Source organism: Trichomycterus rosablanca, chromosome 14, assembly GCF_030014385.1.
Source record: "Trichomycterus rosablanca isolate fTriRos1 chromosome 14, fTriRos1.hap1, whole genome shotgun sequence".
Taxonomy (NCBI): domain Eukaryota; kingdom Metazoa; phylum Chordata; class Actinopteri; order Siluriformes; family Trichomycteridae; genus Trichomycterus; species Trichomycterus rosablanca.
The window spans coordinates 27,372,575-27,390,402 of NC_086001.1; the positions used below are offsets into that span (position 1 = coordinate 27,372,575).

The 17,828-nt window shown below is 40.2% G+C and overlaps 2 protein-coding genes across 2 annotated transcripts in view; one reads left to right on the forward strand and one right to left on the reverse strand.

The window, feature by feature from the left end:
* Nucleotides 1-17,828, reverse strand: part of LOC134326771 (zinc finger protein 850-like) — a gene marked incomplete at its 5' end in the record, with an annotated part of 251,417 nt that overhangs the window by 224,398 nt on the left and 9,191 nt on the right. The gene's annotated exons all lie outside the window — the stretch shown is intronic.
* Nucleotides 13,490-14,803, forward strand: LOC134326820 (E3 ubiquitin-protein ligase BRE1A-like). The gene is made up of 2 exons (XM_063008975.1): nucleotides 13,490-13,647; nucleotides 14,089-14,803. Exons 1-2 carry the CDS (start codon nucleotides 13,591-13,593, stop codon nucleotides 14,410-14,412), a joined length of 381 nt encoding a protein of 126 aa, XP_062865045.1. The 5' UTR covers nucleotides 13,490-13,590; the 3' UTR covers nucleotides 14,413-14,803.

Below are 17,828 nucleotides of genomic sequence, written 5' to 3' on the forward strand. Positions count from 1 at the left end.
TTTTGTCTACGAATCGCTCTCTGCAGCCTTACATGTGCCTCCTCCCATGTCTGCCTGCTCCTCCTCATCCAGTCGTCCACAGCTGGAACTATCGAAGGTTCTCCTGACCAGGGGAAGAGTGGTGGTTGATAGCCTAAAATACACTGAAATGGAGTTATACCTGTCGACGAACTTCGCAGTGAATTTTGGGCATATTCCACCCAAGGCAAAAATCGGGCCCAATCCTGCTGGGAGCGGGAACAGTATGACCTAAGAAACCTGCCTATTTCTCCATTTAAACACTCAGTTTGTCCGTTAGCTTGTGGATGGTACCCTGAGGTAAGGCTGATATTAATGTCAAGCAATCTACAGAACTCTTTCCAGACCTTGATGTAAACTGAGGTCCCCGATCTGATACAATGTCCTCTGGAATCCCATAAAACCGAAAAACATTGCTAAACAACTCTTCTGCCGTCTCTAGTGCGGAAGGTAGTTTTCTCATAGGGATAAGCCTACACGCCTTTGAAAACCGATCTATCATCACTAAGATAACCGTATTTCCTTGGGAAATAGGTAAATCTGTTATAAAATCCACTCCTAAATGCGACCACGGACGCTTAGGGATAAGGAGTGGTTCCAACAAACCTGCAGGTAACTGTCTAGAGGTCTTAGACTGAGCACACACTGGACATGCTTTTACAAATGTCTGAACGTCCTTCTCCAGTTCGTTCCATCAGAACTTGTTTTTCACTAAGTCCAGGGTTCTACTGATCCCTGGATGGCCTGAACTCGGGTTACTATGAATTCTCTCGATCAAATTTTGGCGTAATGTACTAGGAACAAACTCACGGTCTGGTGGACACGTCTCTGGAGAAGGTTCGTTCTCCTGTTCCCGGTGTATCTCGTCCATAAAATCCCATCTTATGGGTCCAATAATACATTCTGGTTTGATGATAGGATATGGCTGAATCTCCTCTCGTTCTCCGTCCCACAGGCGAGATAATGCATCCGCTTTGCTGTTCTTGGATGCTGGGCGATAAGACACGGTAAAATCAAATCTCGTAAAGAAGAGCGCCCATATAGCCTGTCTGGTATTAAGCCTTTTAGCGGTCTTTAAATACTCCAGATTCTTATGATCTGTCAAAACCAAAAATTGATACCTAGCCCCCTCTAACCAGTGCCGCCATTCTTCCAATGCCAGTTTCATAGCCAGAAGCTCTCGATTGCCCACATCATAATTTCTTTCTGCATTACTCAACTTTCTTGAAAAGAAGGCGCATGGATGAAGTTTAGAAGGAGAACCACTTCTCTGAGACAATATGGCACCCACTCCTGAATCAGAAGCATCCACTTCAACAACGAAAGGATATTCTGGGTTAGGATGCTTTAAAATGGGAGCAACCACGAACCGATTCTTAATAGATTGGAAAGCTATTTCGGCTTTCTCGGTCCATTCTAGTTTTTTCTTTTTTCCCTTTAACAGGGAAGTGAGGGGAGCTGCTTCAATACTAAAGCCTCGAATGAATCGCCTATAAAAATTGGCAAACCCCAGAAATCTCTGCAGCTCCTTTATTGTGTTCGGTTGGGGCCATTGCACCACAGCATTCACCTTACCTTCATCCATGCGCACTCCTTCTTGGTCCACTACATAACCTAAAAACGAGACAGAGGATAAATGAAATTCGCACTTTTCCGCCTTGACGAATAGCTTGTTTTCGAACAAACGAGCTAACACCCTCTTAACATGATCAATGTGTTTCTCCAGAGTTTTGGAATAAATTAAAATGTCATCGATGTACACTATGACCCACTGGTCAATCATCTCCCGCAAAACCTCATTTATGAAGGCCTGGAAAACAGAGGGCGCTATAGCCAAACCATAGGGCATCACCCTATACTCATAGTGCCCCCTGGTGGTTATAAATGCCGTTTTCCATTCATCACCTTTACGAATTCTAATGAGGTTATATGCACTCCTTAAGTCCAACTTAGTGAAAACCTTAGCACCACGAAGTTGTTCCAATGCTGCAGGGACTAAAGGCAGGGGATACTTGTATTTTACTGAAATGTCATTTAATCCTCTGTAGTCTATACAAGGACGCAGCCCCCCATCCTTCTTTTCCACAAAAAAGAAGCTGGCTGCAGCTGGAGAGGTGGATGGGCGAATATACCCCAGTTTTAGAGCCTCCTCCACATATTTCTCAAGTGCCTCAGTCTCTATCCGGGATAAGGGATAAATCCTGTTTCTAGGTGGTGTGCTGCCCTGCAACAGTTCTATAGCACAATCCCAAGGCCTATGTGGAGGTAGTTCACTAGCACCTTTTTTAGAAAACACCTCCCCCAGGGGTTTATAACAATCTGGAACATTGTCTGTTTTAACAGTATTGGGGCTTTCAACTGAAGTAGCCCTAATAGGCAAAGTCATACATGTTGTCCAACACTGCTTTCCCCATTTCTCTATTTCATTCCTTCCCCATGAAATGTGAGGCTGATGCCTAACTAGCCAAGGAAACCCCAGAATAATGTCATGTTGGGGAGCAGTAATGACAAAGAAGGAAATACTTTCCTCGTGAAGTGATCCAATTTTCATGGTAAGTTCCGTGGTGCGCTCTGTCACCGAGTTCTTTCCCAGGATTCTACCATCCACAGCCTTTAGAACCATTGGAGAGGTGGTACTGGTTTGTGGGATCTGCAGCCTTTCAGCGATGGTGCGGTTTATGAAGTTCCCTGCGGCTCCCGAGTCAATGAGCGCTGAAACAAACGCAGACTCTGAACCCCAGAGCAACTGAACCTCTATGCTCATACACTTAACATTTATTTCAGGTTGAAGCATAAAACCTACCTCCAACACTTTTGCGGTCCTGGGGCGAGTTGGGCAGGATCTGCACAAATGATCATCTTTCCCACAGTAAAGACACCGTTACTCTCGGAACCTCCTCTGTTTCTCCTCCTCGGAGAGGTGGGCTCTTCCCAACTCCATAGGTTCAGGATCCCGGTCCATTCTTTCTGTTGACTCGGTGGAGTTCATTACTCGCCTGATCATCCTACCGTCATACAGCAGATTGTCCAATGTAATGGTATGCCGAATATAATCATCCATGTTCATGGACGCACCTCGAACGGCCATTTCTGCCTGCAGTTCCGGTCTGAGACCTCGTTTAAACATTGTCAATAACGCTGGTTCATTCCAACCGCTCCCAGCCGCAATAGTTCGGAACTCCAGCGCATATTCTGATGCCTTCCTTCTTCCCTGCTTTAGTTCACAGAGTTTGGTGCCGCTATCACGCCCTGCTTGTGGATGATCAAACACTTCTTTAAAAACAGAATAAAACAGAACTTCCGACTTTAACACATCGCTACCTTGGGTCCATAATGCAGTAGCCCACTCCTTAGCTTTTCCGGTGAGTAATGACATGACAAAATGGATCTTGTCAGCTTCACCACGGAATTGTTCAGGATGGTGTTCTATAAAAATACTACACTGCATCAAAAAACTTTTGCACAAGTCCATTGACCCATCATACCTCTCCGGTAGGGCGATATGTACTCGAGAACTCACCATAGTGGATGGTACTGTACTCACATGCCCTTGGGCTATGGTTGAGTGTTCCGGTTCAACATGGTCTGGTAGTGGAGGTGCCGTCCTCAGCAACATTTCTTGCAAGAGACATGCAATCTCTTCCATTCGTTGTTCTTGCCGAGCCAATCGGTTATCAAAACCTGCTGATTCCATCTTAGGCGAAGTCTTCTGTCACGAAGCACTCACAGGCAGTATTAGGAATCAAGTGCAGGTTTTATTAAAGGCAATAAACAAGGTCAGAATCCAAAAACAGTCCAAGGTCATACACGGGTGATCAAAAATGTCCAAGCAAACAAATCCAAAGGGCAAAAGAGAATACTCACAATCCAGATACAGAAACAATCAAGGTCATACACTAATAAACAGATATACTCTAGAAAACGCTCAGAATTGCAAAACAAGACTTCGCAACAGGTGTTTCATTCTGTGGGGTATTTATACCCTCACAGAATGGCCGTCAAACAGGAAGTGGTTGCACGTTAGAAATCTGGAGACAGGGACCTCTGGTGGTGTGGAGGAGCAGCCACAGCCGGTGTGACAGTGGTGACCTTTTTTTTGGCCAGGCAGTGTAATTGCATATAAGAATAATAATTATAAAAGTGAACAATATTGTAAATATAAATACTATACTACACATACACAATACTACTAAACATACTACTACTACTACATCTACTAATACATACCATAAATATTTATCACACACATATGTCACATATACATATATATATATATATATATACAGTATATATATATAAATATAGCAAATATCAATACTATCCTATACATACATAATAGTACTATACATACTATGTACTACGATATATATAGGTAAAGTTCTTCACATTTCTTTTGGTCTTGCTTTTTCCAGTCTTTTTTTCTGCCGCCATCTTTTATATATTTTTCAATTTCCTCATCGACTGCTTTGCTGCATGAATTCTGTCTCACAGCACCTGCAGAAGTATAGGGGTTCGGATAGGGATTAACAGACTGAAAGCCTATTATTAAGTTTTAGTAAATCTGCTAGTTTATTGCAGTAAATAACCTGAAATAGAAAATCTGTGCAATTTAGATTCTGTACTTTTTGTTTAATAATTTAGCTATTTAGAGACAGGACTGTTTTCTGTTTATGTTGTACATCTAATAACCCCATCTACCATATGGAAGTCTACCATTTATTTCAGCTCAGAGTCTGTCTAATTTACATTCATGTCTGAGTTTATTAACATGTTGCATGGTGCTGATCTTTTACAGGCCAAGGAATGAGCAAAGTTCTACTTGCTGTCCATGTTTACTGCAATGTCAGAGAGAAAACTCAAGTATAACAAGTATAATAACAAGTATTTTAGTAAAAAGTAGTGAGAAAGAAAAAGTTTCTCATAACAGAAATAATATAAAGAAGTACAGACACTTCAGTTAAGTTAACTGTCATCTACAATTAACTTTTAAAATAACTTTCTATAAAAATAAGTTTTTGTTCGTTATTCAGTCACACAAAGAGAACAGTTGCAAAAGTCACTGAAAAGACTGCAACGGTCTTTTACAAATGTAACTATGTACAATACCAAATAATACACCAATCAGCCACAACATTAAAACCACCTGCTTGTATGTATACTCTTTTTCTATCAGCTTCACTAACCATATAGAAGCACTTTGTAGCTCTACAGTTCCACTGTCGTCCATCAGTTCCTCTGCATACTTTATTAGCCCCCTTTTACCTTATTCTTCAATGGTCAGGACCTCCACAGGACCACCTCAGAGCAAGTATTATGGGTGGCGGATCATTCTCAGCACTGCAGTGACACGGACATGGTGGTGGTGTGTTAGTGTGTATTGTGCTGGTTTAAAAGGATCACAAGCAGCAGTGTTGCTGGACTTTTTAAACAATGAGTCCACTTACTGTCCACACTATTATTGTACACACCTGCTTTGTTGGTCCACCTTGTGGATGTAGTCAGAGATGGTAGTTCGTCTGTTGTTTAATACTGTATTACTATTATTATTATTATTATTATTATTATAATTATCATTATTATTATTATTGTTGTTGTCTTGTTGTTATTATTATTATTGTCATTATTATTGTTGTTTTGTTGTTATTATTATTATTATTGTTGTTTTGTTGTTATTATTATTATTGTTGTTTTGTTTTGAACGATTCCTCTTTTTCAACGGCTCGCATCGCACTGTTGCTATGGTGACGCTCGTCTGCCGGCGCTGAATCAGAGACTGGACGCTGGGCCACAGCTGGACAACCAGCGTCGGCGCGCACGCGTTTCTACGAGCACCAGCCAAACCCAGCTGTGGTAACAACTGGACCGGATCTGGCTACATTCATTCTGGCCGATTCTGACACTCGGCCGACGGTGCCGATAGAAAAGTGGGAACTGGGCCAGATGATTGTGCTAGCTGGGAAAGGCTGCTTTTTGGTAAGTTCCTACTAAAAAACTTTAAAGATCTTAAGAAAACCTTCCGGGAACATTACTGATTACTCATTACTTAACTAAAATTGTAATGGGATTACTTTACTCATTACATCCTGGAAAATATAATCTCGTTCCTCATTACTTTACTTTCACGTTACATTCTAAACCCAAACAAATACTGTATACTGGAATCACATCTACAAACAAATTCTATTTATTTACTTTATTTATTTAGTTTCAGAAAAATCCTCTCTTGTGCAGAGATGTGCCTGTGTTTGTTTCTGCTTTAAAACATACACGCCATGAACCGATCAGATTTAACATCATTAAACGAGTTTATTCCTTAATTATTTGTCCTTATACTAGAGGAGCGACTCGGTTCTTTTAGTTCATTTAAAAAGAGTCATTCAATAGAATCGGTTCGTTCGCGAACGACTCATCCCTCATCACAGTAACTGTAACGTCATTACAAATATGTAACTGTAACGCGTTACATGACTTCGTTACAGATAAAAAGTAATCACGTGACTGTACCGCGTTCCCCCCAACACTGTAGCTGAGAGATACAGGGCTAATGGAGATGTTTTACTGCTAAGCTGCTGTTCAACTCCAGTCCAGTTGGTGGCGCTGGTGCGTCTTAAGTTGTTCTGCCAACCGCCATTAAACATCATAAGAAGAAGAAGAAGCTGCTGTGTTTGTACTGTAGAGCCTCATCTGTAAGTAAAATATGTATTTAATTATAACCCTTATATTTAATTATAACCACATTCTAAATAATAATAAAACTAGAGTTTATAATAAAACATCACTGTGAGGATTTGAGGAGCTTTAACTCCAGTTTCATTTAAATGAACAAACTATTAGCTGCTCCGCTAACTGTTAGCATCACACATGATTCAGTACTGATGAACCGATTCATTGAACCGATGAATCAGTGGATTGTAACGATTCAGAGTTTATTCATTATTAAATCTAACATTTTGATATAAACGCGTCACATTTTCAGCTTTGTTTACAGTTTGTAATGTTTGATAGAAACAGCGAGTTCTTGTAGCTTTGTTTCCAGGTTGTTTTACAGGTTTATAGTAAAAGTTAAAAGTATTAGTACAGCACTGTTATTGGGAGTGGATGAGAAACTAGATGTAAAGAACATCAGACTTAATCATTTCACTTTGGGACACAAAACCACTTCCACCAAACTCAAAGGGTTGTTTCCCAGACAGGGATTAAGGCTTATAGTCCAGGACTACATGTTGCTTTAAATAGAGAATCTCCATTCAAAATGCTGTGTAGTCTAGGACTAGGCTTAATCCCTGTCTGTGAAACCAACCCAAAAAGTTCTATTAGAAGTCTTTTCTGTCTGATGCTGCTCAGTCCCACAATAGTTTCAACATTTTCACTCTGTTTACAGCCTCACAGCATTAAAAATAAACAGTTAAAACAGTCTGAAAGAGTATTCCTGGATTTCTCTTTAATAGGGAATAAAGTACATTTGTCTATCTGTCCGTCTGCCTGTCAGATCTTTTAATGATGCAGTCAGCAGAAGAGGGACACGTCACCCCCATAGATCTACAAAATGAAGGATTCCAAGAGAAACTAATAAAAAAGGAGGAGGAAGAAGATGGAAGTTACTTCTGTAAGTAAATGTGGAGCAATTTGCCATGTTAGTACAGTACAGTTTGGTTAGTATAGTAGAACTAATAAGAAAATGTGGATAGTGGGATTAGAACCTGTACTGTACCGTACTGTCCTGTGTAGAAGTGCTGATACCTCCAGTCTGGATTAAATCTAAGTAGTATTTATTTGTGGTAACTAAACCCACAACCTTCAGTTTCCTCCAGTTGTTGAGTTTCTTCTTCACATATTGATGAATTTCAGGTGAAGGATCTTTAATCCCTGTGGAACACGTCACCTCTGAGGAACACCTCACCCCAGAGGACCAACAGTGTGGAGGTTTCCAGATGAAGCCTGTGAAGAAGGAAGAACCTGAAGATAAAGATGAACTCAGTAAGATATTTTTTATCTTGAGTAAAATAAGATTTGGATTGAATAGAATCAGAGGAACCTGGGATGAAGCATCATACAGTGAAAGCTTGTATTGTGCTCATGCAGATCAGTGTGAGCAGGAAATGATGAATGCAGGATGAATCACGTTACAGGACTTTAATATCAGATCTCAGTTTAACAATTACTAACAGTATTATTTATAATGTTATAAATGTATTTATTATTTATAATGTTATAAATGTATATGATTATTTATAATGTTATAAATGTATTTGATTATTTATAATGTTATAAATGTATTTGATTATTTATAATGTTATAAATGTATTTATTATTTATAATGTTATGAATGTATTTGATTATTTATAATGTTATGAATGTATTTGATTATTTATAATGTTATGAATGTATTTGATTATTTATAATGTTATAAATGTATTTGATTATTTATAATGTTATAAATGTATTTGATTATTTATAATGTTATAAATGTTTTTGATTATTTATAATGTTATAAATGTATTTGATTAATTATAATGTTATAAATGTATTTGATTATTTACAATGTTATAAATGTATTTGATTATTTATAATGTTATAAATGTATTTGATTATTTATAATGTTATAAATGTATTTGATTATTTTCTGCTTCAGAAATGAACAAGGATTTCTGCTGCTTCTCGTGTCCACGTTCCTCTACAACCCAAAATCACCTCCACAATCACATCAAGAGCTGCAACCATGATAAATATGAGACTCTGGTGAAGATTAAGACTGAACATGAGGATCTGACGCCCACCAGAAGCTCCAGTAATCAGCAAACGTCCTCTGGTACTGTCAGCATTAACACCTCTCTCAGTCCCACACAGGAAGAAGGAAACGTCTGCTCACAGTGTGGGAAGAGCTTCAGGTTTCTGAGTCATCTCAAAATACACCAGCGCATTCACACTGGAGAGAAACTGTATCAGTGCTCACAGTGTGGGAAGAGCTTCAGGACCCGGGGTGCTCTCAAAATACACCAGCGAATTCACGCTGGAGAGAAACCGTATCAGTGCTCACAGTGTGGGAAGAGTTTTAATACACAGAGTAATCTGAAAAATCACCAGCGCATTCACACTGGAGAGAAACCGTATCAGTGCTCACAGTGTAGGAAGAGTTTTAATACACAGAGTTATCTCAAAATACACCAGCGCATTCACACTGGAGAGAAACCGTATCAGTGCTCACAGTGTGGAAAGAGTTTTATTACACAGAGTAATCTCCAAACACACCAGCGCATTCACACTGGAGAGAAACCGTATCAGTGCTCACAGTGTGGAAAGAGTTTTAATGGACAGGGTCATCTGAAAAGACACCAGCGCGTTCACATTGGAGAGAAACTGTATCAGTGCTCACAGTGTGGGCAGAGTTTTAATGGACAGAGTCATCTGAAAAGTCACCAGTGCATATTTTTACCAGTCGCATATTTGTTGTTGTTTTGAGGAAGAACTTAATTTCCTCTTGGTTGTAGTTTTTTGCGATCCAACCGACCTCAGTAGAGCTCGATTGACTGGAGTCAGAGAGACCTGTCTCACTTTCGGTTTCTGATTCATGTTGACCGAGGTTAATGTCAGTTTTTTTTGCCTGTTTTATAGTTGTGTTGTCTTCTTTCTTTTTTTTTTTTCTTTTAATGGGTGTTTTAAAAAGACTTTCGTCTGTTTCCATTTGGTCTTAGTTACAGTAACACTCTATGAGAGCTTCAATATCAGGAACATTTTTCTCATCATTAGGTGATGGATTAGGGGGGGGGGGGGGGGGGTTGGATGGGTGAGCTGCTGCTGTGTGTGTGCTGCTCCGAGTCACCACTATCCCTCACGCTACACTCACCACTTTCACTATTCTCACTGTTTGAAGCATTTTCATTGCTTACATTATTTTTGTTGTTTGTTTCGTTTTCTCTATGTTCATTGTCTTTACTTTCACTTTTATCGTTATTTTGCTTGTTATTCCCTTTTGTGCATGCGCGCACTAAATGATCTTTCTGACCACAGTTTAAGCATCGCATGCTATCAGTTGACACATACTGTAGATCGTATAACTGAAACCATCTATTTTAAAAGTTAGAATGCGCTCTAGTTCGTTCTCGTTGTTATTCAAAATCATATAGGTGAATCTCCTAAAAGACACTACGTGCTTCAGCAAGTCAGATTTGCTACCGATACTAATCTTTTTAATCGGAGACATGAGTCTACCGAAGCGCGATAGTTCTCTGTGCAACATTTCGTCTTTAATAAACGGGGGAACATTGGAAAGAATGACTTTCCTGGATGGAGTTGAGAGAGGGAGCACATTCGTGAATGAACCCCCAATCACCACTCCCTCTTCAACTAGGTGTCTAGCCATTTCAACAGTGCTTACAAATAAAACTACAGCACTATTCATCCTGGACGCTGCCAGCACATTCTCAAGTTTAACAAATTTTCCTACAGCCAGTATACAATCTTCCACACTAGCGCCGGTGGCCACCTTAACACCGTGGTCCCGCGTTAGTGTGTCTAGCACCCCGCCACTGCGGGTCGTCATGCTTTCCAGCCACACGCTGGTGCAGACGCCCGAAAAAACACACACGCACCAAGGTTTAGTGTGTTAAAATATGCAACAGATGTTTTAGATTGCTTTTGTTATATGATATACAATGTTTAAATTATATAGAGTAATGACAAACGAGAGAGAAGCATTTAAACGCACATTCACACTCACGTTCACCACGCTCCGCCCACTCGCTCCCAGCATGCACTCCGACAGAGAGAGAGAGAGAGAGAGATGGAACCTGGTCAGGGTCACAGTGGGTCCTTCTTTACTAGTTAACACTGAATGTAAATCAGGAACACATGCTGCACAATTATTTGAAGGTAACCAATTATCATTCAGTTTAGTTTTAAATAATACACACATCTACTTTTTATGTCTCATCCTGCAACTGTTTCACATGTCTTTTCATTTAAATAAATATTTTATAGGAGAGATGCTACACTTACCCGCCCAGCTCGTACTACAGGACATCATAATGTAAATATTACAATAAATAAATAATAATAACTTTTTTAACTGCCTTGGACATTAGCTGTGATGAAGAAAATGCAGCTGGGTCAGTGTGTAACAGGAGGTTTGGAGTGAAGGTGGGTGTGTGTGGATAAAAGTTTCCAGCACATGGTATTCCCAGCCCATTCCTCTCTCTTACTTTTATTTTTCTTGCCAGCTTCGTGTTGTTTTGAAACTAAAATTAATAAATAAGTAATTAAAAGCTTAAAATTGTTTAGGTTAGGTTTGTGTATGTATGATTTGTCTACATTTTATTAATTTAAATTCTCCTCTAGGCCACCCAAGGAGGATGGAGGTCCCTGCTGAGTCTGGTTCCTCTCAAGGTTTTTTTTCCTGTAATTTTAAGGGAGTTTTTCCTTCTTACTGTCGTCCTCGGTTTGCTCAACAGGGTTTTTTTGGTCTGTTGGTCGTGGATTCTGTAAAGTTGATTTGAGACCATGTTCAGTGTAGAAAGCGCTATATAAATAAATGTGACTTGACTTGTATTATTGTTTGGCCCCTCCTGTGGCACTACTGGATAATTGTTAAAAAATATGATATGGAGATCTTGTGATCATTGTTCACACAGGCACTGACTTAATTAAAGTGTAAAAGCATAAACAGCACCGACTATAAATAAATTAATCACCTTGTGCTTATACACTAGTGTTATTTTTAAGCTTCTACTGGTGTAAATGTTTGAGTTGGAAAACAAAACATGACATTAGAGAAACTGCTTGGAAAAACGTCTAGAACTGAGTTCAGTTCTGTGTTTATAATAAAGAAAAATGACAGAAAAACTCCGCTCCGCTTATTATTTGCCACGTAGGTTAAGTCTGCGCCAGTAAGATAGTCACCTCAACAGGTTATGGGCCCAGAGACGAAGATTAACGAGCATGAGTAGTTAGTTAAGCGCGACGTATTACGTGGAAAAGTAAAGTTTGGAGCTGAGGAGAAAATTAGCGGGCTCGTGGTGAAGATGGCTAGCCGAGCCACTGGAGCTCCAGCACCACAGCTGTTGTTCGACGGATCTGAGGAGAAATACGACCTGTGGGAAACAAGGTTTTTGAGCTGCCTACACATCCTGAAGCTAAAGGGGACAATATTAGAAGAACCAGATCAGCCAAACGATGATGACCGACGAAAGAATGCCGACTGCTACGCCGAACTGGTAAGGCTAATCGATGACAAAAGCCTTTCGCTAATCCGACATGAGGCTGCTGAAGATGGCAGAAATGCACTGAAGATACTGCGAGAACATTACGCTGGTAAAAGTAAACCGAGAATCATTAACATGTACACATCGCTGACAAAGTTGCGCATGGAAGAAAAAGAGACTGTTACTGATTATCTGATAAGGGCAGAGAACATTATCACAGCGTTAAGAGAAGCGGGGGAAACCTTCAGTGATGGACTGATCGTGGCCATGGTGCTAGGCGGGCTACCAGATTCGTTCAAACCGCTAGCGGTGCATGTGACACAGAATGAGGATAATGTCACGTTCGCCGACTTCAAGAGAAGGCTGCGAGTTTATGAAGAATCGGAGAAAATGAAAATGACAGAACAAAGTACAGACAATGTGATGAAAACGTATGCAAGACAGGGCAAAGGGCAAAGCAAACCAGAAAATAGAAGAAAAGACGACGATGCAGACATTACGTGCTATAAGTGTGGAACAAAGGGACACAGAGCGCGAAAATGCTACAGACGAGTCTGGTGCAGCCATTGCAAGAACGCCACGCATGCAGAGTCCCTCTGCAAGAAGAAGCATGGGCAAGATGACGCCAGGAAATTTGCGGAGGAGCAAGACGGAGCCAACGATTCCATCTTCATGGCCAACTACGTCCAGAGAGAGAGACCACCGGGCCACATGAAGAAGAAGGGGATCATGGTGGACGCGGGAGCGACTTCTCACATCGTCAACGACATCAGCAAGTTCGAGAGCTTCGACCACTCGTTCCAGCCAAGCACCCACTTAGTGGAGTTAGCGGATGGAAGCAAGTGCAGCGGGATGGCGCAACAGAGAGGAACCGCGGTGATCCACCTGCTGGACAGCAGGGGACAGCAACGCAGAGCGCAGCTCCGGGATGCCATATATTCCGCCGAATCGGTGCCATTTCCGTCCCCAGGACATTACATGTATAAATGTGCACAAAAAATAACTGTAAAATACATTTTATTATTAAGCATAGTGTCTTATACATTGACCTAATTGCAATTTTAAGATATACAATTAAAAACATTAATAAAAACTACCTATAACACTGAAAAAATAGCATTTGTTACCTGTTCCGGCTCTCTAACTATACACTTTACCATAAAATATAATTATTAAAATCCTTCGGAGATGTAGTTTTTTTTGCATTGTTGTGTGACTCCAAATCCCATATATGCGTTAAAAATATTTTTTTCATAAAAAATCCATAATATTTAAGTTCAAATAAACATTTTATTTGTGTCCCTAGGTTTTCACTCAGTCCTGTTACCATAACACATTACCCCATCTGAAAAATTTGGAACATTCCACAAGTCACATGTTCAACAGGAAGTTGCATCAGTTGGATCTTCTGAAGGCCATGGGAAGACCAAAAGTAAGTTCCCTCCTTTTTTTTCTGTATATTTGATCATTTTGTAAGTATGACTGAGGAGGTAAATCTCAACGATCTCTCCTGTTACCTTAATTAATTCCTAGATGTTATTTGTTTATTTTTAGAATACAATTTTAGGAAAATCACTAAAATGTGCTTAGTGTCCTCGTGCTATTAGCATAGCCGCCATGTAGCTATATTTTATGTTTTTGCTAATTCTATGCTAAAAACTCAGTCCTGTTACTTTCAGTCCTGTTACTCATATAAAGAGTAACATGACTGAGTGCCAGTAACAGGAGTGAGTAGAGTCCTCTGGTTTATTGATTTATTAGTGTGAATATTAGTCAATGTAATACTATTCACCTTTTTTAAGGTTTACAGTTGAAATGACTGAAGTTGTTGAGATTTAATATCAGTTTCACAATGTGAATACCATACTTACAGGGTACCAATCTACCACGAAGTGCTGCAGAAAAGCAACGACGCTATCGTGCTCGACGTGATGCTGACCCAGAGAGGAGAGAAAAATATTTAGAGAAGGAACGAGAAAAATACAGGGAGGATCTAAAATCAGGCAGGAAGAAAAGGATCAATAACCTAAGTGAGAGAGAAAAGCGCAGACAACGCAAAAAATGGAGGGAAACATACCATAGAATCAAGGACAGGAAAGAAGCTCTACAACACCTCATCACCCCTTCACACAGTCCCCAGTTATCACCAGCACAAGCTGTAGATCCACAACCAAGCACTTCCAGGTGTAGTTTATGAAATGGGTCAAGTGTCAAAGAAAATGTGCAACGGAGTATTCTGATTCAAACTTGACTGGATGTAGTGTGTGGGCTCAGATGCAGTATTGTGGCTGTAGTGAGCAGGATTATACTGTAGAAATGATCTGTGCATGTGATAGAAGAATGACCAGTGCAGGAGAGAAATTAAACGACATATAAGTTTCCTGTTAAAGGCTAACTTGCAACTTCGCAAATTTCTAGTTTATTCCAGTTAATTCCTATGGAAAGTTTCCAACTTTGAATTTTGCAACCTTAGTTGTGCAACAACCAAATGTTAGAATTTATTTAGAAGTAGCTGATGGAAATAGACATTATTGCATTATAGTATTAAATTCTGCTTATTGAGTCACAGAGATAATGTAACAGTACATTTAACCAACTGCAATGTGTTATTTAATGTGATGCATTCCATAATTTCCCTTCGGGGATTAATAAAGTACTCAATCAATCAATCAATCAATCAATGTGTGTTTTAGGCAACACAATCAAGGGCAGAAAAGTAGACGAAAAAAACAAAAGAATCTTCAGAAGAAAATTCAAGAATTACAGGTTATGTTGAAGAAACAAACCCAAAAAATAGAAAAGTACAAGAAACAAGTCCAGCGCATGAAAAAGAATAATGCTTCTCCGCGCACAAAAGTAAAAAGGCAGATGAGACAGCTTCCATGTGCAGCTATTCAGAAGACTCTTTTGTTTCATGAGGCTCTGGTAGAGGACATCCGAAACAAATACAAAGCAGCACAGGGGGAGAGGGAAAGGCAAATAATTTCAAAAATAACAACAGGAAAAGTTCTGAAAAAGTACAGGCTGCAGCGCTTGGCTCAAAATTCATTGGGCTTTTCAAAGAAAAGATGGAAGAATGAGAAAAATGGAAAGGTTAACTACACCTACCAGCGGAAGCGGAACAACAGGGTTGGAGATAGTTTGTTAAGCAGAGTGAGAGCTTTCTACTCAAGGGATGATGTGAGTCGCATCACAACTGGGAAGAGGCAGACCATCACTTGGAAAAAAAACAAAAAGCAAAAACGTTTCCTTTTGGATACCATGAAAAATTTGCACATTAAATTTTTGGCTGAAGAAGAAAGCTCCATCTCTTACTCACTCTTCTGTTTGCTTCGACCTTTTTGGGTTGTTCATCCAACTCTGAGTGACCGGGACACATGCATGTGCAAGGTGCATGAGAATCTGGGTTTTATTGTGCAGAAGCTCCACCACTTGAAAGTGATCAGCACCGTCAATCTGCATGACCTTGTGAAAGCCATCACATGCGACACAGAAAACATTAAATGCATGTATGGAGAATGTTCTGAATGCAAGGACCTCTCTTGCCCAGTCTCTAGCCAGTACAATGCAGAGAGTCAAGTGACTTATCTCCAGTGGGCAATAGTGGATAAGGAACACAAGAATGACCCCAATGGCAAAACATCTAAAATCACAATAAAAAAAGAGTTCCAGACCACACAAGCAGAACTGCTAGAACTGCTGAACCTGCAACTGCATAGGTTTAAGAGACACACTTACAACATCAATAATCAGTTTAGACACTACAGAGCACTGAGACATGGCTTGAAAGCACATGAATGTCTAATTCATGTTGACTTTTCCGAAAAATTACCTCTGCAAGTACAGCACAGAAATACAGGGAGTCCACTTTGGAGCATCACACCAACAGGCAACACTGCACACGGGTGTGCTTTATGTGCATTCATCACCCCGCCCAATGTCCTTCTGCACAGTGTCCCCCTCAAGGCAAAAGGGCCCACCAGCAATTTGGCAGCACTTGTCACCAGTGCTTAATTACGTGCAGAGTGCACATCCAGAGGTCTCCACAATCCATTTTTACAGTGATGGCCCATGCACTCAGTATAGACAGCGAGGGAATTTTTTCCTGTTTTGTACTGAGCTGTTCAGACAAGGATTCACTGCTGGGACGTGGAACTTCTTTGAGGCGAGCCATGGGAAGGGTGCCCCAGATGGTGTGGGAGGAGCCCTGAAGAGGAGGGCTGACAGTCTGGTCAGCAAAGGGACAGACATTCCTAATGCTGCAGAGCTGTATGCTGTGTTGCAAAAGGCAGAAACAACAATCAAGTTGTTTTTTGTCAACGAGGAAGCAGTTGAGAAGGCAGTTTTGGAGATGCCCAATGATGTGCCACCAATTCCATCCACCTTGAGGATGCATCAGGCAGTGACCCTAGCCCAAGGAGAACTGACACACAGGGATGTCAGCTGCTTGTGTACAACAAAACAAAACCTGACCTGTGACTGCTTTAATGCAAAGCATTTCACGTTCAGTCATCAACAGACGGCTCCCATAGCCATGGAAGTTCAGTGGCAAAGTCCTGAAGTTGTTGGCAAATGGTGTGTGGTGAAGTACGAGGGTGACCTATACCCTGGCATCATCATAGATACAAGTGCAACACATGTTGAGGTCTGTTGCATGCACAAAATGGGGGCATTTCTGGCCAGCATGTGAAGACATGCTTTGGTACCTTTTTGAGGATGTTTTGTGTATTATCCCACCTCTGAGGCCAGTCACAGGTCGCTATATGGAAATGAAAAAAGAGCTCTGGGCCACACTAGAGAAGATCTCTTAGAAAAGGCCAGACAAGTTTGTTTTTACACACACACGCGCGCACACACACACACAAGCACATGGCTCTGTTACCGAGTGTTCATTCCTGTTACCCAGTGTTCATTCCTGTTACCCAGTGTTCATTCCTGTTACTTGATTATTTTTTCTAAAAACAAAAAAAAGATAAACCACTTTTTTTTCAACTATGTTTGGTCCATCATTTATCCATTTGTTTAATAAATTACATGATAAAAAATTTGATCAATTTCAGGTTAGGGTCTTCTTGAAAAGATAAAAATGGCTTTGCATCTTTTAGAAAAGTACAACGTGCATGCATATGTAGTGATTTTTTAGTTAAAAGTATCAATTATTTGAACATGTATTCAACTATTTCTTTAAAATAAACACTTTCTTGAGGGAAAATCAAAGGAATTAGTTGACATGCTTTTAAACATGCTTTTTTAAATTTCACATGAGTTTTGGTAACAGGACTGAAAAAAATTTAACCATCTTCGACTTAGAAACCTTGTAAAAAATTAAATAAAGCTGCCTAAGATTGACCAATACATGTTTTGAATAGTTCAATATATGTGTTATTATATTCAGAGTTGAAAAAAGATACATAATTAAGTTTAATTTGGAACAGTTACAACAAGCAAATGGCACCCATTCGGTGGAATGGCCCATATGCGCTCTACATGCCTACATACCCACACGACATCTTTTCGGTGTCGAGAGCAACCAACGGAGGTGCGACGGTGATCTTCGAGAAAGGGGACAATCGCATACTCACCAATGACGGTCGCAGGTTTGACATACATGAG

What these genes read in the sequence shown, in the direction of transcription:
- LOC134326820 (XM_063008975.1), top strand. Translation starts at nt 13,591, where the DNA reads ATGTTCAACAGGAAGTTGCATCAGTTGGATCTTCTGAAGGCCATGGGA. An exon ending in AGGCCATGGGAAGACCAAAA is followed by an intron (nt 13,648 to 14,088) that starts GTAAGTTCCCTC and finishes CCATACTTACAG; the next exon opens with GGTACCAATCTACCACGAAG.